The sequence below is a fragment of the Labrus mixtus genome, chromosome 10, assembly GCF_963584025.1.
Source record: "Labrus mixtus chromosome 10, fLabMix1.1, whole genome shotgun sequence".
Classification (NCBI taxonomy): Eukaryota; Metazoa; Chordata; class Actinopteri; order Labriformes; family Labridae; genus Labrus; species Labrus mixtus.
Window position 1 is genome coordinate 3,276,988 of NC_083621.1, and position 27,776 is coordinate 3,304,763.

A 27,776-nucleotide genomic window follows, 5' to 3' on the forward strand; every position below is an offset into this window, starting at 1 on the left:
CCTCTCTCAGATATCTGAGCTATAACAAGATATCCGTCCTGATGCCCGGTGTGTTCAAGGACCTGCACAAGCTGGAGTGGTTGTATGTTCATCCTCCTCTGATAGATGCTTTCTCAAAAGAATATAAACTACTGCATGCATGGAAAATAAGGATGTATTACCTTTTTGTAAATATTGGCTTTGGCATTGGACTTCTCTGATAAATAATCCTGACTCATAAATCAGATTTATTTTTCTCTGCAAAAAGGTAATGTCACAACCAAACCAGATAATGCAAATGAGAACGGCAACATGAATCCTGTGTTTTGTCGTTTTAGGATCCTGGAAAATAACAATATCCATCAGATGTCCTCCTTGACCTTTTCTGGACTCAACTCTCTTGTGTTGCTGTGAGTTTTTATTCAGATTTTCTCTGTTTTACTTTGCTGTGATGTCCGTCTGAAACTGTGAAAACTTCTGCTTTTAAAAGCCGTTGTTGTCTACTTCAGAGTGAATGAGTGCTCCTCCTGTGAGACGTTGAAGGATTACGCCCTGTTACATTGTGCGTCTCTGATTGACAGGGTGATGCTGAACAACTCGTTGTCAAAGCTGGATGACATCTGTCATGAAATGCCGCGGCTCAACTGGCTGTAAGTGGCATGTCAACGCGCCAAAAGGCTGTTTTTAAAGATGACATGTTTGATGAATGCGCCCTGTCAGTGTTGCTGAGTGGGTCTCTGAATATGCTTTTCCTCTATGTGTGAATTTCCTAACATGTTGTCGCAGGGATTTGGAGGGAAATGTCATTGAAACCATTGGAAACGTCTCGTTACACTCGTGCAGCATGCTGACAGTTCTGTGAGTATACATTTAATAGCAAAGAAAACATTTGTGCTTTTTTGACCTGAATCCGCCTCAGTTTCTCAAAATGTGTTTTTGCAGCTACACACCCATATTCCCAATTAATTCTGACAGTTCATTTGAACTTGATTTGAAGGATCATAAAGTGTCTATCTGATTCTTTTTTGGTGTCGATGTGTTGCCTTTCTTCAGGGTCTTACAGAGGAACAGGATCAGCCACATCCATGAGCAAGCGTTCTCAGTCCTCCAGAAGCTCGGAGAGTTGTAAGTTCAAAAACACAGTATTAGACTAAAATAAATAAAGCAACTGTGCAAAATACAAATTTAAAAGAGGCTACATGTTAGGGGTGACAGACTGTGGATTATTTTCTGATTTATTCAGCGGAGGTCAGACGACACATTCTGTAGCAAGGCATGAATGACTGACAGACATTTCATTCACAAAAGATAAAAAGATGAATGAATTCCTGAAAATTCAAACTTACCCCTAAATCGCAGCGCACCGAGAACGCAGCCTGTGGATGTTGACGGACAGTTAATGCAGCTAAATGTAGACACTAGTGGAAGTTCTGGGTTACACCAGAAGATGCAGTTTTAATGTTGATATGCTGATAAGCTTCCTTTCTTATATTGTTGCCAACATCCGAGCAATTGAGAGCACCGTCGATAAAGGACCAGAGGGATCGAAACGTTGTGTTGTTTTTCTAAAATATGAGGATGCTGAGCAGCGTGGCTATAGTTCAACGTCCTAGACGCACCTACCTCATGAGATAGTTGGATGTGCAAACGCCTCCTTTCAAAACAATGAAAAATATAAAATCATTTAACACACGTCTTCTAAACTATAATCAAACTAATGTCACATGCTTTCTCCGGCTGTGACTCAGTGGTAGGGTCGTCGAGCGTCTCTCAACTGGAAGGTCGAGAGTTCGATCCCCAGCTCCCTAAAATCCGGTGTATAAGACGCACTTTTAATACCTATTTTTTCGTCTTAAAAGTTGGCTGCGTCTTATACACCGGTGCAACCAATATGCCAGTATAAAATACTGAAACACGCGCCGTCATTACAGCTGGTGCAGCTGCCACTAACTGCAACCTGATGCGATTAAAAACCCATCCCCATTCCCCGTGTATTGGAAGCTGAGTGCACGCTGTCCTGGGAAAGACGGCGACACAGACCAGGCTGGCTGCGTGACTTTTTCCACATATTTTCTTCCTCACGAGGTCATAATCATTTAATACTGATGGACACTTCTCTGCCGTCAGGGTGTGGAGGTGTAGAGACGACTTGTGGTGTATTCAGCGCTTTGATTAGTCAGAAGAAGCTTGTTGTTATTTTGTGATATTAAACTGATTCATGCTATGCCACAGCATCGATACACTTCTTGAGAATCCTCTTGGTGTTATTGAAACTCGAGCATCAATGTTATTGTTCACAAATCAAAGCGACTTCAACCAGCGCCTCTCACTTCAGGGTCTTTGTCATTACTAACTCATAAACAACAAGTTAAGAGGAGCTTGTTATGCAGCGTTTTCCTTTTACTTCTCTTCTGTACTCCTTCGAGTGTTGCACACAAGTGTCTGTCTTTGATCGCTCTGTGTGTCTTTCCTTTACTGTGCTTTAATGACAGGATTACAGACACTTCTGCAGCTATTAAAAGCCTCTTGAGTCCAAACAATTCTTGTTCTTCTGAAATCGCTATTGATTGATTTTGTCTTGTCGGAGAAACAATCCGTTGTTAAATGACTTCTACCACCAATTGTTACATCAAAGATGTTTCATACTTAAGATGTTAAAGGGACACCGCCAAGCGACCTGCGGGGACACAAACAGAAAGAGAAGCAGAAACACAACAGCAGGCTCCTGCTGGCGGGGCCGTCACGACCTCCACTGTCATTACTTGAACTGAAACACATGAAAAGGTGTGATTGCTTTTTAGAATGACTGTGGTGAGTGTTATTGATTCCAAATTGATTTGGATGTACTTTGAGCAAAAACAACGAATGGAAACTGGCATGCTCACTTTGTGTTCGGTCACAGTGGACCCTCTTAGCTCCGTGTGGAAGTCGATCGGTCTCTGAAGCGGTTACAGGCACACTCGTGTGAGATTTTAAAGTGGAAAAGGAATGAAAAAAAGAGTAGAATAAGCGGATGATAAGTAATACATCTGCATATGTGAATAACGCTTAAGAGAGTAAGGTGGACTGAAGAAATGGGAATTAAAACAAGAGAGAAGGGAGTGTATGAGAAAGCTTTGAGTAGGAAAAAATGGGACAGAAAAAGTAAATAATTGAAACAAACCAAATAAGAGACAGGAGAAGAAAAAGAAGAATATGAGTCAAGAGAGGTAGAAGAATAGAGGAGGAGGGGGAAGTATAACAGAAGAGTTTAGAGTAATGCACAGGTGTGCTGGGATAGAAATAGAAAAGTGCTTCCTTGTTGTACACACTCTTAAGCACACGTGAGGGAAATGCCGTCATCACCGGGTGCAAGCGGGTTGCAGAGGTAAAAAAATGTCCTGAATTAACACTCGATTAGATTTGATTAGAAAACTTCATACACAAAACAAACTTTACCTACAGTACAATAATAATACACAAGTAAATCAATAACAAACAGCTTTTGAAACCATTTGAGGAATAATTTACATGAATCAACTGAAACAACTGAAAATGTTCATTAAAATATCTGAATGCTGCTGGAACAAAGGGACCTCCTGAGTCGTTCTCTGAACACTGAAGCATCACTAGTCGCTCACTGAAGGAGCTGTGGAGTCCGTTAAAACCGCTGTGTTGTCCTCGTTCTCTTCTCAAAAGGTGACTTCAAGAGAGTAAAGCCGATCACAGAGCCAGCCTCTTTGATCAGCTTATTGATCCTTGTATCATCCACACTAATGATGCAAAGCTTCTTGCTAAAGTCAGAGGATCTAAGCTTCCTTAAGAGTCTTGACTGAGCCTTCTTGAATTTAATTTACTCTCTTTGAAGACACCGAGATATCTATAAAACTGGACAGTCGGGATCGGCTTACCCTTAATGACCTCTGGGGAGACATCGTCCTTCTTTCTTCTAAAATCAATACGTTCCTTCGTCTTTCTAACATTCAACATGCATCACACCAGCTGACCAAAGATTCAAATCTCAAGGTTGTTGCCTTGGGTAAGTAGACCCACTAGTGCAGAATCATCTGAAAACTTTTGGACATGAGAGGAGAACTCAAGATCTGTTGTAGGATAATGATGGAATCGTTCTTTAAATCCCATACATAGAAAACAATTAACACCAGACCCTTCTTACTACCTGGTGTGTCCGACACTGACGTGTTCTTGGTCTGCAGCAGAGCTCTCCATCTTTGTCAAACAAGATACAGAACTCTCATGCTCCTCAACCACGGTGACAATAAAACACTATCATTTGAGTCAATCTTGCATACACATCGTCGTGTTGCTGTGATTACATACAAGAGCAAGAAATGTGCATTTGAAAATGTTGAAAATAGTGTAAATAATAATGGCATGGCTGTTTGAATCACATCAGATGGGAAGTAGAGTGACCAGCTGTGTGTGTGTGTGTGTGTGTGTGTGTGTGTGTGAAACCACACAGCCATTTGTAAAGGTTAATATCAGGAGAGACAACGGGGGAGTTACAATTAGTAATGGACTAATGATAATAATCATTACATAAATTAAGCTTCATTTAGCACCTTTCAAACGGGAGTAGGAGATACGACTTCCCACAAAGTGAAGAAATAGGAGAATTAAACGAAAGAGTAAGAGTCCAATACTAACAATGAATCAAGAAATGTGATTGAAAAGAACGGACAAAAAGACTAGAAATATGCCATGAACTATATGACACATGTATGATGAAACATACTTTATGAGATTCTCCAGACTAGAGTCGTTGGAGAATAAGGTCGTAATAAGATAATAATTTGAGAATAAAGGTGTTGGAGTTACTTTCAGGCTTTACATCAGAAGTGACGACCATCATTATATGACACAGTCACAGTTTGAGAGAGCTGAGAGTCTCACTTGTTATCGCCTTTAAAAAGTCACACTATTCTTCTGCAGCTGTGATCGTCGTCACAGCGTTCATTTACACCTTGAAGAGCTGACGTTTGTGCTCATGTTGGCTATTGGGAAATCATGGTTACCCAGGGTGCATTGCAAAGGTAAAATGTTTTATAAACTTCTGAGGGAAGTGAGTTTCTAAAGTGTTTCCTGCAGAGGTGTTGTTGATTAATGTGTCGTGTTTTGAAGTCACAAAGGATGTTTTTTTTATTATTATTCTGAAGATCTGCCTTCATCTTTTCCTTTTGTTCTATGTTTTTGGTGAACTGATGTGGATTTGTCTCGGCTTGCAGAGATCTATCCAACAACAGACTGGTGTCGATTCCTCCCAATCTCTTCGTCCTGCTGGAGGATTTGCTCCAACTGTGAGTTCTGTTTAAAACAAACACAACGGGATGAATAGTTCTCTGTGTGAGCAAACAGATTTATTCAGACTCCAGGATGGCAATAACGTTTGTTTTCTGTAAAGTAACGTCAGATATAACAATTTAAAGGAATTTAAAATCATTATGGGTGACGTCGTAGTCTAATTTTTAGCAGCTTTACCGGCTGCAGAAAGTCATCTTTCCTAAGTCATCTTTCCTTTCCTAAGAAAGTCATCTTTCCCATCTTTTCACCTGTGTCTCAGGTTTCCAAACAGATAATAAAATAAATCCATCTTTCCTCGTTGAGCCATGTTAATCTGTTATCATGAAGGAGGCGAGATTTAAGACTTTTACTGCAGCCAGTCAAATGTGGAGCTCTAAATCACTTTGGCTTCACTTGAGCCGAGGTGTTGCGCTGTCCATTTTTATACAGTCTGCAGTTGATGTGTGACATGATTTTTTTTATTGGTTGTTTTTCACCTCTACACTTCTTTTTCTTTTCTTTTTTTCTAGGAATATATCATACAATCCCATCATGGAGCTCCAGGTCGACCACTTTGACAAGCTGCATAAACTGAAGTCACTGTAAGTAAAAACAAAGCATGGTGACGACTGACCCATGCAGAGAAGTAAAGACCTCTTTGTTTAGAAAAGAGAATCCGACATTGTTTGTGCTCTAGATAAATATCCACAGAGTGTAATGATCCCGCATAATGAAAAATGAAAAAAGACCCTGGGAAGGGAAATAAGTCTCAATGTGTTCCCATTTTCTGTCACAGCATTTGGGACAAAATGGTTTTCAAGTGTTGTTTGGATATTTTGTTATTTCTCCATGGAGAAACGAGCATAATCCCACACAAAATCACAAAATCTGTGTCAACAAATGAGAGAAACTGAAATTAATAGTTTTCATTAATTGCTTGAGAGGCTGTTTAAGTGAGCAGAACCTCGAGCGGTTACATATTTTGTGCTTTTGGTTTCAATGTACTGTACTGTGTTTCTTTTCTCCAGGAGCATAGAGGGGATAGAAATTGAAAACATACAACGGAGGATGTTTGAACCTCTGAAATACTTGACTCATATGTAAGTACTCCACCGACCTGTTTCTATTTTCATCCTGTTGATCTTTATCATCTGATGGGAGGCTGACATGTAGACTGTACCGTGGGGCTTTCCATGCTGTTTTTAAAACTCTAAGTCTCTACTCTTACCAAGATCGTCAGGCTTCTCTTCCAGCTGGGAGATGATGACGTCGGGCGTTTAATCCGTCTTCTCTCCGGGTATAGCAGCTTAGTTTATACACTGAAATGCAGCGATAACCAGAGAAAAAAAAATCAATGCACTTTTCATCTCTGAAGCTCTTTTGTAGAGTTTCATTCAGGTTTAAGAAAGGTACAGAAAGATGGAAATGGTTTGTTTTTAGCAGATACATTTGGTCTTATTTAAAAGGACGTTTCACCTAAATTACAAAACACACACTGACTCAATCGAGCTCGAGACTGATGTGCAGACTTTTTGATTTGCCTTTGTCCAGATTCTGAGATGTTTGTCTCAACTTCCTTCCTCTGCAACGAAACAGTGGTGGTTAATGAAATTCAGATTACTTTAGGCAAGTCATTTATTTAATTCTATTTTTAGCTCACTTGTCCTGAGTGATGCCTCGTCTTTCCTTCCTATGTACAGTATGTTACATAAGCCATTTTTATACATACACTCCTGAAAATATCTAGATCATTTCAGGAGGACTGCTCCGCATATTCTCCTGATCTGGCTGTGCACATATGCACCTCACCACATTCAAGAATTTGAACCAATAACCTTTTTTGATACAAGTTCCCCGACTCTAAAAACAAACGCTGTTCTCTCTGAGTTCAAGTAAAAATCCCCAAAGCTCTTTTCAGTCACTGCTCTTGTTTCCAGATTTCTCAAATTATAACAAAGACTGTTAAAAAAAAAACCTTGCAGCTGTAATTCATTTGTCTCCCTTATCTAAAACGTTTCCTTCGTCCGTTATCACAGCTACTTCAAGAAGTTCCAGTACTGCGGCTACGCTCCACACGTGCGCAGCTGCAAACCCAACACGGACGGCATCTCGTCCTTCGAGGACCTGCTGGCTAACATCGTGCTGAGGGTCTTCGTCTGGGTGGTCTCTGCCACCACCTGCTTCGGAAACATCTTCGTCATCTGCATGCGCTCGTACATCCGCTCGGAGAACAAACTGCACGCCATGTGCATCATCTCGCTCTGCTGTAAGTCATGTCCAGTTTTTCAACATCAGTATCACATGTATCAAAGAGAGTTTATCCAACTAGTAGAATGTATTCAGGGATGAAGGGCTGTGTATTTAAGCCATCAATTCTCAAACTACGAGTACCACTGGTGGTACCCGGGATCCCTCTTGTGGTACACTTGGAGTCTCTTATATGGGACTCTGATTTTTTATTTCTTTTATCAAGATGTACAAATCAAATGGTTGACAAGCGGAGAAAGCAAATATGACAAGTTACATTTGTTTGCATGTGTGGCTCCAAACCGGAAATATTAGAAAGAAAAGTGCGTTCCACCTCGAGAGGCACAGCAGGAACTGAAGTCAACGACAGTGAACCCTGCACAGGTGCATGAGGCGACGTTAGCAGTGCCAGCGATGCTTCGGTAACCGCTAGCAACAAACGACGCAAAATATGACTTGAGTCACGTCCAGTTTGGATGCTTTTTGTGAGCCCAGGCCGCAGTGTGTTGGTGTTAGATCAATAATAAATAATATGCATATCAGGAATAAAATGGCTGTATATGTAGTTGAATAGCCGTAAACTACTGTATTTCAATGTTGGTCATAATGGTGGTACTTGGAGAGGAACATATTCTCTGTGGTGTTACTCACTGTGGAGAGTTTGAGAAGGACTGTGTCAGGCCCTGTTTGGATTAACCACTTCTCCATGTTGTCAGATGGGATAACAGACTGGACTAACGCCAGATGTTGAGGAGGAAAAAAAAACATCAAGTTTACTGTTTGTGAAGTAAACAGACTTCCAAACTGAAGCATAAGTGAAAGACGTGCTTATCAGTGTGTTTCAAATTACACACACCACTAGGCTCCCTCATGAGTTAGACTCGATGTAATCGCATCCCTGTAAAATGTGATATTTATCTGATTAAAAAAGAATAATAACTGCACACTCCATGGGATGATTCATATCACATATCAACACTAATGATATTAACTGTTCAAGGATAACACTTCAGAGAGTGGATGATTGGTGGAATTGCACCACGTTCTACTCAACCGATCTATTTTTGTTTATTTATCAGTTTGAGGCTAGTTTCCATCTGTAGACCCTGGCCATGTTTTAGGATAGGCTCCCTAAAAAGAAAAAAACTAAAACAAGGGGAAGAGGAAAAAGGCGGTAATGAGGGGGCAAGCAACACCTTTGGATGTAACATACCCTACTTAAACCTAAAACTATAAATATCATGACAGTATTGGAGCGAGCAGGTAAGTAGCCACAGGCGTAAAAATACATGTTCCATGCAGGACAGACGAGAAGCAGCCTCTACAGTATGGTTATAATAAAAGACTTTCCCAAGGTAATTTTTTAACATACTGGGTCTTAGTGTTTAACTTTAATGATGAGGAAGTTCAGTGAGAGAACTCGCGTTTGTATCGTTTAAAATATTGATCGCAGCAGAATGTAGAACAAGACAGGAAGGTTCAAGTGAGTTGAGGCCATAGACTGTATATATAAAGATGGACCACATGCTTTTTTTTCTCCCGCTGTATAATTACGAGGCCAAGAGACCCCCACAAGGGGAAATTTGCATTGCAACAGGAGCACACAGAAGACAAGAAACACAAGGACAACATCACCATAAAAACATAAACCAAAACAAATTTAAAAAAAAATAAAAAAATCAGACAACACAGCAAAATATAAAAACAAAATAAAAACAGCGCAATAAAATCAGTCAAGAGCCCGTACCAGAATGGAAATTCAAGTTATTAAAGTGCAAAGTGGAGGTGTGCAAATGTGCAATTCAAGTGCAAAAAGAGCAACAAATACCTAATTGTTGTTTAACATATTAATTGCAGAATTGTGCCTATTCAACAAACAAAAATCCCCCAGATCTGTACAAGCGGAGCAGATTCCTTTGTCGGTTTGCAGCAGACGCAGCGTTTATGAAGCTAAATGAGTCTTGTGTTCCAGACGTATTTATAGTTCAGTCAGACAACTCACGTTTGTATCAGTTAAAATATTTATTGCAGCAGAATTGAGTTTGTCTTTGGCGTCTAGGCTCCGACCTCATCACTTCTCGCTGGTTTATTTTTCATGCAGTAATTTGAGGAGTGATAAGAACCTCTTAAACCCCCCCCCCCCCCAGTCGGAGCCTACAGGTGGATGTTGGGGTGGAGGTGGTGGTGGGGCTGAGCGAGCTTGCAGGTCAGAGTTGGCAGTGAAAGATCAGCGGGAGAGAGCGGAAATCTTGCAGCTTACATCGACAGCTAAATGGAAGGAGGTGATGTAAGATGAGGCATGTCAAGTGTGAAATCGGCGCCGCTCGAGTTGATTGCCCGAGCTAGCTCGCGAGTGTCGCCTCATTTTTAGTGCGTAACCTCTTGCTTTTTCTCTGTGATGGCATTCAAGACAAGAGCGGTGAAAGCTGCCGAGGGGGCTCTTCTTCTACAGTTACCAAGACAACGAGTTTACAGAGAGAGTGTCCTCGGAAAATAAAGTTTTGGATTCTGTGTTTAGTAAGACGAGGACCTCGATCTGTCTGCGGCTTATCGTGTTTGCGATATATTAGAAGTGTGTGTTCTCGTGCAAAGACAGGAAGTTGTTGAAGATGACACTTATCACTGCACAGATAAGGTTTTCATGTAACCTGCAGCCACTCATGCTATAACGCCTATCTTGGCATGTTAGCTCCTGTTTGCCAGTCGGTGCGGCTCTCTCTCTCCCCGTGTTTGCCATATCTGGGAAATAATTGTAGACTTTTAGATAATACGGGGAAAGACACGGACACATGCAAAGATTACGTTTTTCCACATGCTGCAGTTACTCGTGCTGAAAATGATAGATTTTTCCTGCATGTACGCTTGTGTTTGTTGTTCAGTATGGGTTTCTCTGTGATATCATGAGTCCGCAGATGATAAAAAAAAAAAAAATCAAAAAAAAATCATGTCAGTATGTTTTTGAAGAAATATAAAAGCAAATAATTTCATCTTGAGAGAGGAACATTTCAGGAATAGGAAGTCACTGACTGGATCTGTGCAGGTATTAAAGCAGATAGTGTGCATGGTTATTAGGTTTATGTTCCCAAGTCAACACTTCGGTTGCACATGGGAGAGAAAACAGAACGTTTGCGGAATATAAATGTCTGCACCAGCACATTGCCGTATGCTTGTGTATAAATAGAATCCTCTATGGACTCTCCATAAGGCTCAGAGAAGCTGACATCCAAGAGCTCACAACATGCTAAACTCTTTCACCTGCATGCACAATGAAAAGCCGTGCAGAGAGTGACATTTTGTATTCATTAATATCATTTCGGGGCTCATTTGCTCGATAAGGTGGCCTTTAAAATGTATTTTTATAATGACAGTAGGGTCCATGTTTAGCAGCACACTAGTTCCTAGAGACAGAGAAAAGCAAAAAACTGTAATTAAGATAACTAACGCACACAAACGAGTCTTGATAATATTCATTTATTGCCTTCATCCCAGTCTTTGCGTAGTTAAGGTGCATTCATGGGAGTCAAATGTTACATTTAATCCCGTAATTAAAAGGTGAACAGAGTGGAGTCAGGAGAGAAATAAGTGATTACCAGAGAGGAGACCTGCTGCTTTATGAACTTTAACACATGCATCACCCATTTGGTCTGTGTATCTAACCTTTTCTCTTCCCCACACCTTCTCAGTTACAGTCTCTCAAAACACTCTTCTAATTAAATCCGCTCGGTGTAGGTCGCTTGTATCGTTTCTACCCTTTATGTCAGCAAACTTTGATCCCAAGCAGAGTCAGCTAGCGGTCGGCTTGGATCTTCTACACTTTGATATATTCCTTGGACTTGCTGCAGAAAAAAAAAACGAGACAGCTGGCAGAAAAATGGCTGGAAAATGTGTCTTGTTTGCGGTCACACATGCAGCTCCTCCTGCAGATATCAGGAGTTTTCTGCAAGTGTGAAATCACTATATGTGAAAGCAGAAATGTGAGATGTATTTTACTAGATATATTTTGGAATTTTGAAATGGTTGCGACTTATGGGATTGTGCCTTGTTCTGATTCTTATGAAATGTTTTGTGAAATGCTCAAACTTTTTAGTTTCTCTTTCAATTGTATGACTCATGTCAGCCATTTTTTTGTGTCGTAGTGTCATTGCCTAACCAAGTAAAGTTCTGAAAAAAGGCTGGGCAAAGGCTCCGGCTCATATCTCTTCAGTCGTTTTTTTCCCTAGATGTATTTATTTGTACATTTCATATGATGTAATGATCATATAATTGTGTTTTGTTTTTTTTCCATGCTGACTGAAATAAACTTCAAACTCAATAGATACACGGTCACCTAAAGCTCCTATACGTGTAATGCGCCTGTCATCATACTCCTGATTGCTTGTCAACACTTGAGCAGAGACCTTTTGACCCCTGGATAATAGCTTTAGATGACATGGCAGCATCTTCATAAAGTGTTGAAAGAGGCGAATCACACAGAAAGTCAAAGCCATTATAGAAAATGGAAAGCTCTTTCCGGTCTTCTGGCAATCATACTGCACGCCTTTCTCTCCCACACTCGGATTCATAAACTGATGGCAGCCCTCTCAGAAGCTATTTCCAGTTCAGGATCGATGACCAGGGAAACTTTGGCATGCAGGTTGAACAGCAGATCTTCTCATTAGTGTAAAAAAAAAAATCTGATCAAGCCACAGCTATTTAGCATGTTCATGTTAACGCATAAAGATATTTATTCATCCCAGAGAGAAGAAAAAAACATTCCATTTGAAATGAGTAGCCAAAATGTTTTGGCTGAAGGGGAAGAGTTAAATATAAAAACCGTTTTGAAAGTCATTCAAATGATTAGGAAGCTATGGCCTTCAGCTAACTTGCTTAGCTTGTATAGATCCACAACAGGCTTCCTTAATGAAATAATGCACTGAAAACGATTAACTAAACCACTGCTGCAAAGGCTGCCCGGGAGACCTTTGATAACCCAAAAGGCTGGAGTCACAACAAACTCTCCAACACCCCACGTTATACACTGGGAAACAGGCAACTGACATCGAATACACACAAAGTTCTGAGTTGGTCTTTATAGATACACCGACAATTTGAGACGCCTCAGGGAGAACCTCTCACTACCTCTGAAGGTGAGATAATGAGTCAGCGCAGAGCACTGGAGACTCAGGGTTTATGAAAGCTCCTCACACCTGGGCTTAATCACAGCCAATCAGAGACACACACACCTGATTGAAGTGAGTTGATTCTCTCACCACTCTCACAGAGCCGAATGGTTGAGTGCATTCGAATTGTCCCTCCTATCTCCTTTCACTATCCACTTTACCTTAACCCCGGGGGAAAACGTCATGAGGTCAAGGAAAGATGTTAGGAGAATTCATAAAGGACTTAGGGAAAGGCGATCTCGTTGCTCTTACAATCCGACCACATTTCCACTAGGCCATGTCATTAAATGCGACGGGCCGGCGGAGGTTAATGACGAGGGTCCGCCGTGTTGAAACTACAATGTTCAGAAAATGGACTACAAAAAGATCATCTAAAAAACTTTCCCCTGTGCCTTTGTTGCGACCTAAAAATATTTGTATGCAATTCAATTTGACAGAAGAAAGCGCACTACACTATAAGTTAGAAAGTACTTTATATAATATTATTTTACATTTGTTTAACTTGTTAATGTAAAAAAAAAAACATACAGTTACTGTAATTTTATGTTAGTTTACACAGAAATTAAAAAGTTGTTATTAACTCTTTTAATTTTAGGTTTTGATATATGACGTCATCGGCCTGCGTGCAGAGGTGACGTATATAGTCGGGGTCGGGGTCAAGGAAGAATGCGCATGTATGCCGTTTTTGTTGTGAGGACCCGATGCTTCTTAAGAGAGATAATCATAAAAGAAAATACAGCACCGGGAAGAATAAAGTTGCCAAACGGAAGACAGAGTCCTGGTCTTTTCATGGGTGCAACACCTTCTTACCGGTGAAATAATCCTGATCACCACGAGGTTGGGATTGAAATAAAAGCAATATAGACTACCAGGCTACAAGTAAGAAAAGTGAAACCATCAGCTTCCTGTCCAATCAGAAATCAACATCAAAATAAATATGATTGTATGAAATGAATTGTTACATTAATGATGAAAGATATAACCTACACATAATGTTTGAAGCATACAAATGTACAACTGCACAAAGCATCCTTAAGTGAATTAAATATGTTGAATAAAACATCATCTGATAAAAATGTCTCTTATCTTTCATCCCTTACATGATCTGTGTCACTTTATGATCATCGTTCATTTCCGTGAACAGTCGGATGCGCGACTCGCTTTAAATGTTGCGGCCGCAAGGAATTGTGGGGCGTCATATCTCATCTCCTTTCGTAAAGGATGGTCCGGTGTATCCTAAAGGAGGTTATAAAGGAAGCACTGACCCACCTTTCCTTAACTTTTAGAGAATTCGAACGGCTCTTATCATGGCCGCCACTTAAATGCTTCCGGGGTTAAGGTAAAGTGGATAGTGAAAGGAGATAGGAGGGACAATTCGAACGCACCCGTTGAGTGCCCTCACATCCGCACCGTTCTGCTGGGGATCACTCTCCAGCTGTGCGTTGCTTAAACCCACAGCTCAGCATGATTTGAATTCTTTGTGTGTGCATATTACAATTTAATGCATCCTAATTGAATATGCTCCGCTTATAAGAGGCAGCACAATACAGAAATAATTTTAGATCTTATGCCATGTTTTTTTTTTTCTGGCTTTCCTTTATGCCAAAAGAAAAGAACTCTCTCTGCACCCTCTGCTGTATATGAATCTTCTCTTCTGACGCATACAGTATCCATTAGCTGTTTCCGTTTCTTATGCATGGATTTCAAAAGTTAAAAATAAATCTCCATTGAAGAGACAGAAAGCATTTGAAGTATGACTGTTTGATTCTGTTCTCCGTTCTTATAGAAGAAGCTTTCTAGTTCTGTTGGATGAAGACTGGTTTATAAAGAAATGCGTTGTCAGAGAGTGTTGTTGTCATCTACCAGGGTTCAAATTCAATCAGCTGACATCGTGCCAACGTCTCTGAACCGACCAAGCTGAAAATGTGATGGTTGTGTTTGAAGTGCTCAGATCCTATGGGATCTAAATGTATCTTTAAAAGTTTTTCTATTGCATCTTAACAGTCAATTCTTATTATTTGGTCAGAGATAAGAGCTGTAGTTCTTGTTAAGGTTACATTCTAAACCAAGGGCCGCTGTGGCTCAGTGGTAGATTTGGGCCCGTGTCCACCTAGCGTTTTTTTTCCGGGCTGAAAAACGCTGACTTTGCGTTTTTGAGTGTTTGCATGAAGTGTTTGTGCGCGGAGAAGAAAAGTGTCCTGTCTCCATGACAACAGTCATGTTGACACCGGCCGCTGTATGACCGACATGGCTCCGTTACTTTTTACTGTTTTTTTATTTGAGATCGTTTTTTTACCTGCTCAGACACGGGGCAAGGAGGATGTGGGTACAAGACACGATATGTAGGCGGCAAAATTACAGAGAATATCATACATTTGGAAAAGAGCGAAGGTGACGTCAACAGCGCCTTTCTGAAAAGTTGAAAGATTTTCAACTTGAGCGGCCGCACAAAAAAGGCTGAAACTGGAAGTTTTGGGGGTTTGATCCCTGCCCCTGCAGTCATACATACAAAGTATAAGAAACATGAATACATTTAAAGGCTTTATATGTAATTTTTTGATCCAGCAGATGTCGCCCTTGAGCACCAGCGTGAAACCAAAACAACTTGCGCTGCATTGTTGTGTTAGCATGCTAATGCTAGCGATCTTTATTATACTCGTATCTTCACACTGCATGTAAATTTACCTGAAATGAGCGTGATCTAGAAACACAGTTAAGCAGTGAGTACAGTATGTTATTCTTCTTTTCTCTTGTCCCTCAATTAAACAACTTTTATACACGAGGGGAGGAGTCAGCCGGCCGTCCCGGCGATGTAAACAAAGTGAAGATAGGACTCTGAAAACTCTGAAAACATCACAGACAGTGGGACTCGGGTGATACACCCATTGTAGACAGTCATGACTCACAGAGTTATTTTCAGAGGATATACTTGATTTATATTTAAGTGTGAAAAATCACATATAAAGACTTTAAAGACATGAAATAAGTAGTTCTACAAAAATGTTAAACATCATGTACATCCAAACAACATCCTGATTCTGATTCTTGCAGGTGCAGATGGGCTCATGGGCATCTACCTCTTCATGATCGGCGCTTATGATCTGAAGTTCCGCGGCGAGTACAACCGGCACGCTCAGGCCTGGATGGACAGCAGTCAGTGTCAAGTCATCGGCTCGCTGGCCATGCTGTCCACCGAGGTGTCAGTCCTTCTCCTCACGTATCTCACTCTGGAGAAATACATCTGCATCGTCTACCCGTTCAAGTACCTGACGCCTGGCTGGAGACGAACCGTCACCATCCTGTTTGGGATTTGGGTGTTTGGTTTTATCGTTGCCTTCCTGCCGCTGGCCTGCAAGGGGCTTTTCCGAAACTTCTACGGGACCAATGGAGTCTGCTTCCCCCTGCACTCTGAGCAGCCCGAGACGCTTTGGGCTCATGTTTACTCCATTGTCATTTTTCTAGGTGGGGATTTGTTCTTATTCTAAACTTTTTGTTGTGTTAAGTTTTTTTTTTTCTTCACTAACAAAGACCACACCAACAATGATATTTAGAGTTTATTTTAAAATGCACGGCAGAGATTGAAATGATGAGTGAGGTCGGATAATTGGAAGATTGGCCTGATGGTAAAGGTCCGGTGATGTGGGATAAAGGGGTGAATGTAATGGTCGAGGGATGCGCGATGAAAGGATAAAGTTATGGATCAAGGGGATGAAGGTATGAAGGTAAGAGTCGAGGAATGAAGGGATGAAGGTAAGGGTGAGGGATGAAGGTATGAAGGTAAGGGTTGAGGAATGAAGGGATGAAGGTAAGGGTTGAGGAATGAAGGGATGAAGGTAAGGGTGAGGGATGAAGGTATGAAGGTAAGGGTTGAGGAATGAAGGGATGAAGGTAAGGGTTGAGGAATGAAGGGATGAAGGTAAGGGTCCAGGGATGAAGGGATGAAGGTAAGGATGAGGGATGAAGGTATGAAGGTAAGGGTTGAGGATTAAAGAGAAGAAGGTAAGGGTTGAGGAATGAAGGGATGAAGGTAAGGGTTGAGGAATGAAGGGATGAAGGTAAGGGTGAGGGATGAAGGTATGAAGGTAAGGGTTGAGGAATGAAGGGATGAAGGTAAGGGTCCAGGGAAGCAGGAAAAGGAGTGAGTAAGTTGTGCTTAAATACGTGTGAAACAGAAATGGATTTAAGGCAAGTTCTCTAACAAAGTTTTGAAAACGATTTCTCTAATTGCAAAATTACAGGCGCATTATCCTTATTAAGTCTAATTGTAAATTATCACATGTGGATGTTGGTTTTCTGTTTCAACATTTTAAGTTTTACAAGTTTTACATCACATTTTGAGCTTTAATAATTATATTAGAATCCAGAAACTGAGCAGGTATCTCTCTGCAGGTCTGAACCTGGTGGCATTCCTCATAATCGTCCTTTCCTATGCGAGCATGTTCTATAACATCCAGAGAACAGGGACGCAGACCACCAAATACAGCAACCACATCAAGAAAGAAGTGACCATCGCTAAAAGGTTCTTCTCCATCGTCATCACCGACTCTCTCTGCTGGATCCCTATTTTCATCCTCAAGATCCTGTCACTGCTGCAGGTGGAGATTCCCGGTACAGTAGAAATGTTATAAATATGTAAAGAACAGCTATTTTTTAAGTCCACTTTTAAGGCCTCTCAATGCTGTTTTAAAGGAAGAATGTGCAACTTTTTGATCCAGTAGATGTCGCCCTTGAGCACCAGCATGAAACTAAAACAAACTGCTGTTTGGCCACGCCTCCTCCATCCTGAAGCCTCCGCTCTCCTCCAGAGACACACCTCCAACCCTCCTCCACTAGCGTTTGCACAAAGGAGTTACCTAATTTGAACGCACAATAATTAAGCAATAAGTGCAAGCGTCGGACAAAATTGTCCTTGTCTCAAGCTGCATTGTTGTGTTAGCATACTAATGTTAGCGCTCTTTAGTTAGCTCGTAGCTGCACATTGCATGTACATTTACACGGAGTGACAGTGATCTAAAACGCTTACTTTACATTCAAATAATCAGAGTATGTTCTTCTTCTTCTCTCTAGTTCTTCACTAAAACAGCTTTCATACACAAGGGGAGGAGCCGGCCGTCCCGTCCATGTAAACACGGCTCTGACAACAACACAGCCAGCGGGACTCGAGCTTCTCCCTCATTGTAGACAGTCATGACTCAGAGACACATTTACACAGGAGAGACTTTCTGCTGTAGTTATGTGTAAAATGTTGCACATTCTTCCTTTAACATCGCTCTGAAAAGTGTGTAGCCTCTTCTATATCACACAGAAACTTATGCTTTAATGTGCCATTCAATCACAGCCATTCAACTTAATGGCAACCACAGGTAATGACAGAAAATCCAAATTAAAAAATGTCTGCTAGGCAACATAATTCACTTCCAGATAATGACCCATTGTTCAGAAAAAAACACTGAATTATTCACATTGGGCAGAACTTTGGAGTTATGCATGACTCAGAAGTTTATTTTTGATAGAAACTTGAACTTTTATGAACATGCTGGTCATAAAATATAAAGCCAGATAAATGGATTATAGTGCACATGTGATTAGTTCAGTTGTATGGCTGTGTTAATCTTTTCTGACATCCTGTGTTTTTTTACCCTGACTTTTGGGCTATATTAATCGTGACTGCTGGCACTGCAGCTGCCCCTCCACTGCAAAACCACAACATTTAAAATCTGTTTTTTTTTGTTTGGTTTTTTTAAGCCTGCAGGAAAACGAGAGCTCGGAAGAGAGATTTTTATGAAGCATTTATTTAAAATTTTTATTTTCTTTATGTTACTACGTTTCCTAGAAATACAACAAGTGTTTTTGACCTCATTCCTGGAATATTCTGAAGGTGTTTCTCACCGTATAAAGAGCGCCGGAGCATGGCCACCATAGTGCTTTTAGTTTGCTCTGTAAACCCCAATGACCCATTAGTGTTTTGTAGAATCCATTATAAACACAACCTGGTGAGCTTTGGCTCTCTAATTGGGGCCCCCTGTAGGGATGTAAAGGTTTTCATTAATTATACAAATGGTTTTGATGGAAAAAGTTTCCGCTAAAGCCTCATAACAATTTTGAATTTTAAAGATCTTCAAACACAAATGATGGTCCAGCTCTCTAGGATTATTACTTTCTCGTTATGTTGCAGCAGTAATAGCCATGGCCGGATGCATTAAGGTGTGGGCCGATTTGTTCTGTCCTTTTCTCTTAACACATGTTTATTTATCCCATTCTCCCTCTATCGATATCTCAGGAAAACTTAGAGCTCCTGTGAGGAATTTTTGTTTTGCTGAACAAAGCAGTAACTCTTATCTCTTTGCTGATTTAGACCTGTTCATGCTTAAATAGTGTTTTTAAAGGGGACATATTCTGAAAAATCCACTTCTTCAGTGTTGTTGAACATATATCTGGGTAACCTGAGAGTCTACAGACCCACAACATGTGAAATAAACCATCCAGTCCTTTGTTTGTGGTCTGCATAAGTCTTACAACACAGAGGAAAATGCTCTGTTTCAAATTTGCTCTCCTTGTGATGTCACAGTGGGATTCGGGTAAAAAAAAATCCCCTCCCCTCCCCTGGTATCTCCATGGACTCCACCCCCAGCCTAGAGCAATCTACCGGGAGAACTCAGTTGTTTTCTGTTTATGCTTTTGGTTCAACAAGTCATGTTAAATGTTGGCCTACTTTCACCATTGTCTATTTTTTTAGTAATGTTTTCCTTTCTTTGAAATGTTTACAGTATAACAGAATATCCCTCACTGCAGTCTTCACTGGGTGCAAAGCAGTAATTCTGGTTTTCCTCTCATGCAGGTACCATCAGCTCCTGGGTGGTCATTTTTATTCTTCCCATCAACAGCGCCCTAAACCCCATCCTTTACACTCTGACTACACGGCCTTTCAAAGAGACCATTCTTCAGGTGTGGGCCAACTACAGGCAGAGGCGGCCTCTGTTCAGCGGGCACCCGGCTCAGCATCCATCTCTCACCTGGCAGGAAATGTGGCCGCTGCAGGAGAACAACCACGGCATCACTGCGGGGCAAGCCATCGGAACGACAGACACGATAGCCAAGCTTACCCCTGTGGAAATAACAAACGATGGCTACAGTGACATTACCAAGTGCACACAGCAACAACAGAAGCAGCATATAGTGCTGTCTGTGTGTTCACAGAAACAAACACCCACACACAGAAACTCTAACACATACACACAAAACACATGAACTCTTCTAGCATCTGTTTGGGATTAAGGCTACTTCATCTCACACAAAAAAGAGTGTTGAACTTTTCACACTTTTTATTCATCAGTGATCTCCTTCCCAAACAGCAGCTGTCAAAGTGGCAGAAAATGTGTGTGCTCAATGGTCGAGTGTTCTCAAACAGGCCGTTTGGAGATTTTCCCTCCATGACATCACAAAGGGCAGTAGCCCCTCCCCCAGGTGGGTGACACTCCCACAGCTAGGTGTTTGTTCTGCCCTCTGAGTCTGCCTTCTCACCGTAAACAATAGGACATGGAGCGAGAAAGCACCGAGTACACCCAAGCCCTTCCAGAGAGGGGGCGTGGTCAGACACAGGTCATTTACATATTTAAAGGTACAGACACAGAAACAGCCTGTTCTGAGCAGGGCTGAAATAGAGGGGTTTATAGGCATGATCAAATACAGGATCAGAGTGGATTTAGAACAAGACACTTCACACACATGTTTTGGGGAGCTCTGAGACTTATTTACACTGGTTGAAAGGAAGGAGAATATGTGACCTTTAAAAAAACATGTCATAAGTCACTTTAAGACGCTATGTATTCATTGGTTCATCAGTCACTGGTCAGCCCTACTGAGAAACTTTGGTGGGTGTCTTTTTTGCATTTATCTTTCCTAGAGTGAATGTGCACGTCTATTTCTCTTAGCTGGTTTAATCTCATATTGATAAAACTTGCATTGCCCTATTTAAAAATTCTGTAAATATGTGGTGGAGAATTATTGAATGTAACGTATAAGATATTTCAAATGACCTTTTATACAACCTGTCTTGTAATTCCCCAGCTGGTCTGGGAGATTAAAGATCTGCCTCAGCATTGGTTCCTAACCAACAAAATACAAAACTTGTTTTTTTCACACTGATTTGTATAAAGATCATAATCTCTTTTGTGCATACTCTGTTTAATTAACTACTGATTCCTGTGGAAATTGACATTCTCAGACATTGTAAATGCATGAATGTATAGCAACCTGCTATAACTCAGAGGAGAATAAAATAAAAGTGAATACATTGTGTGCCGTCTACATGCATTGTCTGTATGCTGTGTGTGTGTTTGCTTACAAAGAAAAGACAGAGAAACCAGCGGTTTGCTTGAGATATATTCAGAATATCTCCAGGCTTACATTTATTATTTATTAGAAAAACAGTTTTTTAAACTTGTAGCATCATTGAATTTGTTGTGTTGACTTGTTGTGTCCCACAATGCATTTCTTTAAAAGGTTGTGCTTGTTTGTTTGTTTTTTTACTTCATTTGAATGTGGACAATAAATATCTGTGAACCTAAAACTCTGCTTTTTGAATACTTATTTTTCATTTAGTTTAAACTGTTTATTTATCCTTAAAGTAAGGATCACAAAGTTCAGAAGTTTGCAGCAGTTTGGAGGTCAAACTAACTGGAGTGCCCTTGATTTTGAATTACTGTTCATTTAGAAAGCATTTTGATTTTGATTTTTTTCGGGGGGCTTTGGACGGTGGATAGAGTCGGAAACCAGGGAGCGAGAGGGGGGGGGGGATGACCATAGACTTCAAATATTAAGGTAATGATGACCTTAAGCGGCACAGGTCAGATTCGAAGCCGGGCTGCCCACTTTGACAACTGTAGCCCACATTTTCTTGAAAGTTATTTTTATTGAATTTTGGATAATTACACAGAAACAGATCCCACCCCCCACACAATCCCCCACCCCTTGCTGTCATGTATAGAGACTCTTTCACTACCTCGCTATATTCTGTTGACGGCTAAGATGAAAGAATAGTTGTTGAGGCACTTGGTGAAAAATAAATCAAATAAACATAAATATACACAACTAAGTATTAATAATAATATTCTGATGTATAGATAAGATGGAATAAAAAAAAACAAATAGAAAAAAAAAGCCAGAAGCAGCACGACCAGGTCAGTAGATAGAATGTGTCAAGGGTCAAGGCAAAGCAAATTCACTATTTATTCTTGTACATGTGTGGAGGGTTTGCCAAAAGTATTGCCCCACATTTTGATTTAATTTAAATAAAACAATATTAACACACTTGTGAATAAATATAGCCTATTAAAGCTATACAGCCCCTGAAATCCCAAAAATTAAAATGATCTTGTGGCAACTGTAGGTACTAGTTAGATTATAACTTATGCAGATAAGATTCTTTTATCGTGTGCAAACCAGTTATCTTGTGCACACTAACTAGATTATAACACAGAACTGTTTTGAAAAAGGATTCGATAGATAGATAGATAGATAGATAGATACTTTATTGATCCCGAGGGAAATTCAAAGTATCCAGTAGCAGGTTACAAATACGTACATGACATGAAACATTTGTTACAAATTAAACCACAAAACCGACCCCCCCCCCCCCCCCCCCCCCCCCCCATACATATATATTAACCTGAAAAAAAGATTTAAAGAATACCCCATGCGGCCCCCATCAACCCTCAATGTGGCCCTCAGGTAATTTTTTACATATCAATTAATTGGAAACATGAAGAAAATGTGACAAAATCTGCCATGAAATCATGAAAACCAGAAATACGTCCATAATAATATTTGATCACTGGTATATGTTGAGTTAAATTTGAGACATAATTGTTTTTTTTTTTACAATTGATTCATAATTGATCGTTTTTGTATACTACAATTTGGCCCTTTGGCAGGGAGAATTAATTGAATGTGGTCCTTGCCGTGACCAAAGTTGCCCATCCCCGCTATAGATGAATCAAACTTAAAACTGTGCAATTAAAAATAGACTTATACAAGAAATGTACATAACCTTTGCAGGGATAAAAATATATGTGCAATTTAAAGCAAGAACCTAAAAACAGTTGAGGTCGACGGTGTAGAGATCTGCATTTAGCGCAGTTACCGCAGCAGCGACGCAGCGACGCAGCTTTTGACGCTCGCTGGTGTGTCAGTGTTATGAGACCTTGTTTTGTAAGGAGCTGCTGCGGCTCAATGTTTGTTTTCTGAGCGGCTGGGTTACACAAGCGAGGACACTACGACTTCACCTCTCTTAAGGAGAAAAGACAGCCTGCTATAGTGAGTTTACACCAGCTGACACACCATGTTGCCAGCCAGCAGATACTCAAGTAAAGGTAAGCTAAAGCCTCGTTAGCTCAAATGTTGCGAGCATGCTGTGCAAAGAAGACTTATTTTAACGACAGTGTTGTCATTTGTTGCAACATAACCTACATGCTTATTGTAGCCACAGGTGTTTATTAGTCATATTATCTAGTAGCTTAACTTAAGGTTTTTTTAATGAGCTAAAACAGCCTAACTCGCCTGTTTGATGTTAGCATCAAGCTAACATGTGGGTGAAAGTTGAACCGATATACAGGTCACATTAACGGTGTCCTTGTCCTGGGTTAAATGTCCAAATTACACTTTTTCAGGTACATACTTGTGTTTTTATGTCTTGACTTTGTTTTTAATGTCATATTGAGGTGTTAAGCTGTGTTAGACTTTGACTGTCATTGTACAAACAAACTCTGCTTGTTAGCATGGTGGGCTACTTACTGCGGCTGCAACTCGGTGTGACAGCTGCTTCACCTTTCACCACATTCACCTCCAGAAAATCTGTTTTTATATACTTTTTATTTAGTCAATGTGCACATTTACAAAGAGGAATAAGTAACATTAAAGAACACACAGGAAAATTACATGAACAGATAGTGGAGAGCACCTGAAGTTAGAGTCGTCTATAGTCATACTATAAAAGTATGACTTAGGGACCCAGGGGCGTGGCCAGACTTTTTGGACTGGGGTGGCCCAGGTGAGGCCCAGGTGAGGCTCAGGCCCTTTCTGAATATCCACAGTTCTTTCATGGTCATTCAGTATGCATTTTTTGGGTCCACCAATGACTCAACAGAGCCTGATCTAGTGCACATATTTCATAACTCAAATGAAGTGCAATAAAATCATGACATACAAATGAAGTCTGAAAGCCTAAGCTGGCGACAATAAGGGGACTTCTACAAACAAAACAGCCAAAAGGACGCAAAACAGAATGAAAAGGTTTTCAGCAACACAGTCATAGGTATTTTGATGAAAGAATAGACGAGAAAATGATAAGAAAACAGCTGAAATGTGATGTAAATACCTGTCATCTTGTTTATCATTTCATTACTTTTCCTTGTGTTTTAGGTTTTTTTCGTAGTAGGTATCGTATCGACAGGGGGGTTGCCAGAGGCGGGACTTATGTCGAAATCCACTAATAAGGCTTAGGTGCAAAAGGGAGAGTGCAGATGTTTGTTGGCAGTCAAAATACTTAAAATGGTGACTGTGGACGTACATATTTGTTTAAGCCTTGAAGAATGAAGCTTTGAAGATGTATATGTTGGTAATGAATGCTCTTCATTGATGTGTGTACACAAAATTCAGGCCACCCTGCAGAAGTCAGTGGCTGTATCCAAAATTGCCAAGTACTCAATCTGTCAGTAGGCAGTACCTACTATCTGCTGTTTACTGTTTAGTACCTACTATCTGCTGTATACTGTTTAGTACCTACTATCTGCTGTATACTGTTTAGTACCTACTATCTGCTGTATACTGTTTAGTACCTACTATCTGCTGTTTACTGTTTAGTACCTACTGTTCAGTAGACAGATATTTGTTCCTACTTCTTCTGATTCATTCAGTAAATAAGTGACGTCATTTACGTTACCCGAACCGGCCGCATTCACCTGTTTTTTTTTTTTTTTTTTTTTTTTGTTTAGCTTTATTCAAGAAGAGTAATGCTCATATACAGTCAGGTAAACAAAAAACAATATCACAAGTAAAGACAGATAAATAACTAAATAACATACAGACATAAAGGAAAGAACAAATGAAAGACAGTAATATACAGAATATAAAATAAACCAATAAAGACACATTTAATAGTGAAATCATTATTTAAATAGAGGAGAAAGGTTTTATAATAATGCAGACATGTGTTTTATTTTCTGTTGTTATTAAAAGTAGTGATTTCAGTGCGGACTTTAAATTAAGATTAAAAATTGATTCAATTAATCCACACTCGTTTGTTTTGATTGGAGGCGGACGTGACGTACCGATTTACGTTTAATTTCGCACAGCATTGTGGGTGGTAATATACAATTCATTTCCTGAAAGCACGCAGCCGATCCATACTGCATGAAACCCGGAAGTTAGCATCCATACTGAAATGTTCAGTACATAAAACCTTCTCCCTCTATTTAAATAATGATTTCACTATTTAAATGTGTCTTTATTGGTTTATTTTATATTCTGTATTTTTATATTCAGTCCCCTTATTGTCGCCAGCTTAGGCTTTCAGACTTCATTGTATGTCATGATTTTATTGCACTTCATTTGAGTTATGAAATATGTGCACTAGATCAGGTCTGTTGAGTCATTCATTGAGCACGGCGTGTAGATGATAAAGGCACATGACCCCTACTTTGAGCTGGTCTTGACTGGTGACTGTTGTGTCTCTTGCAGCCCACAGGTGCATCAGGGCATTGAAGACGGTTCAAACAGAGTATGCTGCCCCTCAGCTGTACACAACACTACACAGACGGGCATGCTCTTCTGTGGCAACACCACAAATCACAACACACTACACCATCCATTCTCGAGATAAAGATCCAAGATGGGAAGGTAAGATACTCTATTATTTTAAGATTATTATGGTTGTTGTAATTACCCACACTTCAAAGGCGTTTGCTGGACATATTTAGGACATAGGAGAGAATAATTTTAACAAATCAGAAGCTTTGCCTGTTTAGTTTAACTTTGAAAAACAGTTTGAAAGAAGAAAAAAATCTTTTAGTTTTCCACTAGTAGAAAAAAATCCTGCCTGATCCTTTAAATTTTGGTGCCCGACAAGACTGATTATCCTTAAAAAGGTGTCACAAACTGATTGAGAATGCCTTGGTCCTATCTTAGGCGTGGAAATGGAGAGGTTTGCCGATGAGGCAGACGTGGTGATAGTAGGCGGGGCCCTGCCGGTCTCTCAGCAGCCATTCGCCTGAAGCAGCTAGCCAACGAACATGAGAAGGAGCTGCGAGTGTGCCTTGTGGAGAAGGCCTCTCAGATCGGAGCTCACACCCTGTCAGGTGCCTGTCTGGAGCCGTCTGCCCTCAACGAGCTCTTCCTGATTGGAAGGAACGAGGAGTGAGTATTCAACATTTAGTCTCTGTTGGTCTGGGGTCACGTTAGGAGCTCTATGTTGAGAAATATATCATGTGAGTTATATTAACATGGGTACATTTACAACATTGGCATACACCTATACCTTGTTCATATGCGTATATTTGTGTTAATGTTGTAAAACAGGGGTCCCCAACCAACGGGCCTCAGACCAGTACCGGGCTTTGGGTCGCTCAGACCGGGCCGCGAGAAACCCAGTCAGAAGCAAGAGGGTGGATGTAATTGCCGTATACGTACTTCATTGTGTTTTGTTGTGATATTTCCCTTTAAATGGCCAACCTATTGTTACGTATCACAAGGCTAATATTTTAATTAAAAGCTCAAATTAACAGAATTTTTTCCACCTTATGACATCACACATTGACCTTTGTTAGCGTTCCTTTGGGATGTTTTCATTTAGTTTTTGATCCGAAAACAAGTTTGTTTTTCCATAGTTTAATGTCACAACCTTCGATTTAGCAGAAGTTCCCTTAATTTATTTCATAATAAAAGCAGATTTATATTCAAACAGGAAGTAAAGGTACTTCAGTCTTAAGACAGTAAAAAATTCCAAATAAAAGCCTCACAAAACATTTCTAAAATGCAAAATAATCTAATTTCAATCGAATAAAAATTAGATTTATCAAAATCAACTATTAAAATACAGATTAATTGTGATTTAAAAATGTAAACAATCGACTCTTTGGTAGCAGACTGGATGTCAGAAACACGCTGCGCCTATCACTGAAACGCAAAGCGCCACCCTACGACCTCCTCTGGGAAACAGGCTCAGGGCTCACACTGATGGCGAGTTAAGTTTTGTATTCGAGTGTTTCCTACAATAGTTCGGCTTGCATTATGCTTCTGGGTTTCATATATCTTTACATGACATTATTAGAGGATTTACATATGATGTGTATAAATCCCTGCACCCCGTCGGTCCATCAGCAATATGACCGCTGCTGTCTGGTCGTGTAGTCAAAGAGGTTGGATCCCCTGTTGTAAACTACAGATCTAAATATTCAAACAGTCAAACTCACAACAACACATATTGTGCTTTCACCACAGGCGCCCATGAACACCCCGGTGACTGAAGATGTGTTCAGCATTTTAACAGAGAAACACAGAATCCCTGTCCCCATTTTACCAGGTAAAAGCTTTTTTTATTCTCCGCACTACCTGTTGATACGGCAGCATCAGGCTCCTGCCCGTTGAGGTGGTGTTTCATTGATATTTCTATAGTTTCAGTCAGAGGTTAGAATTACATTTTTAACTATTTCTCTGTGTTATTTGGTACGGGATGAGAAAAGGATCAAAACGGGTGAAAGTGTGAGAGGGATGCAACATTCTTCATTGGTACAGTCTGACAGTAATCGATGCTGTGTCACACCACCAGAGTTTCAAACAGAGGGAACTTGATTAAATAGATTTTAGTCAGTACAGATAGAGATTTTTTTCTTCCAAATACCCTGCTTTACTTTAAGTTATGTGAATTTAGCCTGTGTCAAAAGACGGCATGTTATGCACTGAAAACGCCCACATCCTCAGTTTCAGAGCGCCTCCCACCAGCGCTCATTAATTGCTATGTTATGAAAGTTAACTTCTGTTTTCTCCTGAGTAATGACCGTTAGGTGTGTTTTAAATAACTCCTTGTGCTTCATATTTGCTTTTATTCAAGGAAATATC

General features: G+C 40.3%; 2 protein-coding genes across 3 annotated transcripts in view; both read left to right on the top strand.

The window, feature by feature from the left end:
* rxfp1 (relaxin family peptide receptor 1) overlaps positions 1-21,219 on the top strand; it is a 77,292-nt gene extending 56,073 nt beyond the window's left edge. Inside the window, exons 7-18 of one of the 2 annotated variants that reach the window (XM_061047597.1) lie at positions 11-82; positions 318-389; positions 561-629; positions 766-837; positions 1,033-1,104; positions 5,205-5,276; positions 5,790-5,861; positions 6,288-6,359; positions 7,296-7,525; positions 15,717-16,127; positions 17,055-17,260; positions 19,504-19,697. In XM_061047597.1, coding sequence (XP_060903580.1) covers positions 11-82; positions 318-389; positions 561-629; positions 766-837; positions 1,033-1,104; positions 5,205-5,276; positions 5,790-5,861; positions 6,288-6,359; positions 7,296-7,525; positions 15,717-16,127; positions 17,055-17,260; positions 19,504-19,557 — 1,474 coding nt within the window. In that variant the 3' untranslated portion in view covers positions 19,558-19,697. Of the gene's footprint in view, positions 1-10; positions 83-317; positions 390-560; positions 630-765; positions 838-1,032; positions 1,105-5,204; positions 5,277-5,789; positions 5,862-6,287; positions 6,360-7,295; positions 7,526-15,716; positions 16,128-17,054; positions 17,274-19,503 lie in introns of both variants that reach the window. The other variant, XM_061047596.1, reaches the window with a different exon arrangement.
* Positions 21,220-22,820: 1,601 nt separating this feature from the next.
* Positions 22,821-27,776, top strand: part of etfdh (electron transfer flavoprotein dehydrogenase) — a 14,463-nt gene continuing 9,507 nt past the window's right edge. The window contains 6 exon segments of the mRNA XM_061049118.1: positions 22,821-23,035; positions 25,401-25,559; positions 25,848-25,895; positions 25,898-26,050; positions 26,053-26,075; positions 27,159-27,300. Of these exon segments, the coding sequence (XP_060905101.1) occupies positions 23,005-23,035; positions 25,401-25,559; positions 25,848-25,895; positions 25,898-26,050; positions 26,053-26,075; positions 27,159-27,300 (556 nt within the window). The 5' untranslated portion in view covers positions 22,821-23,004.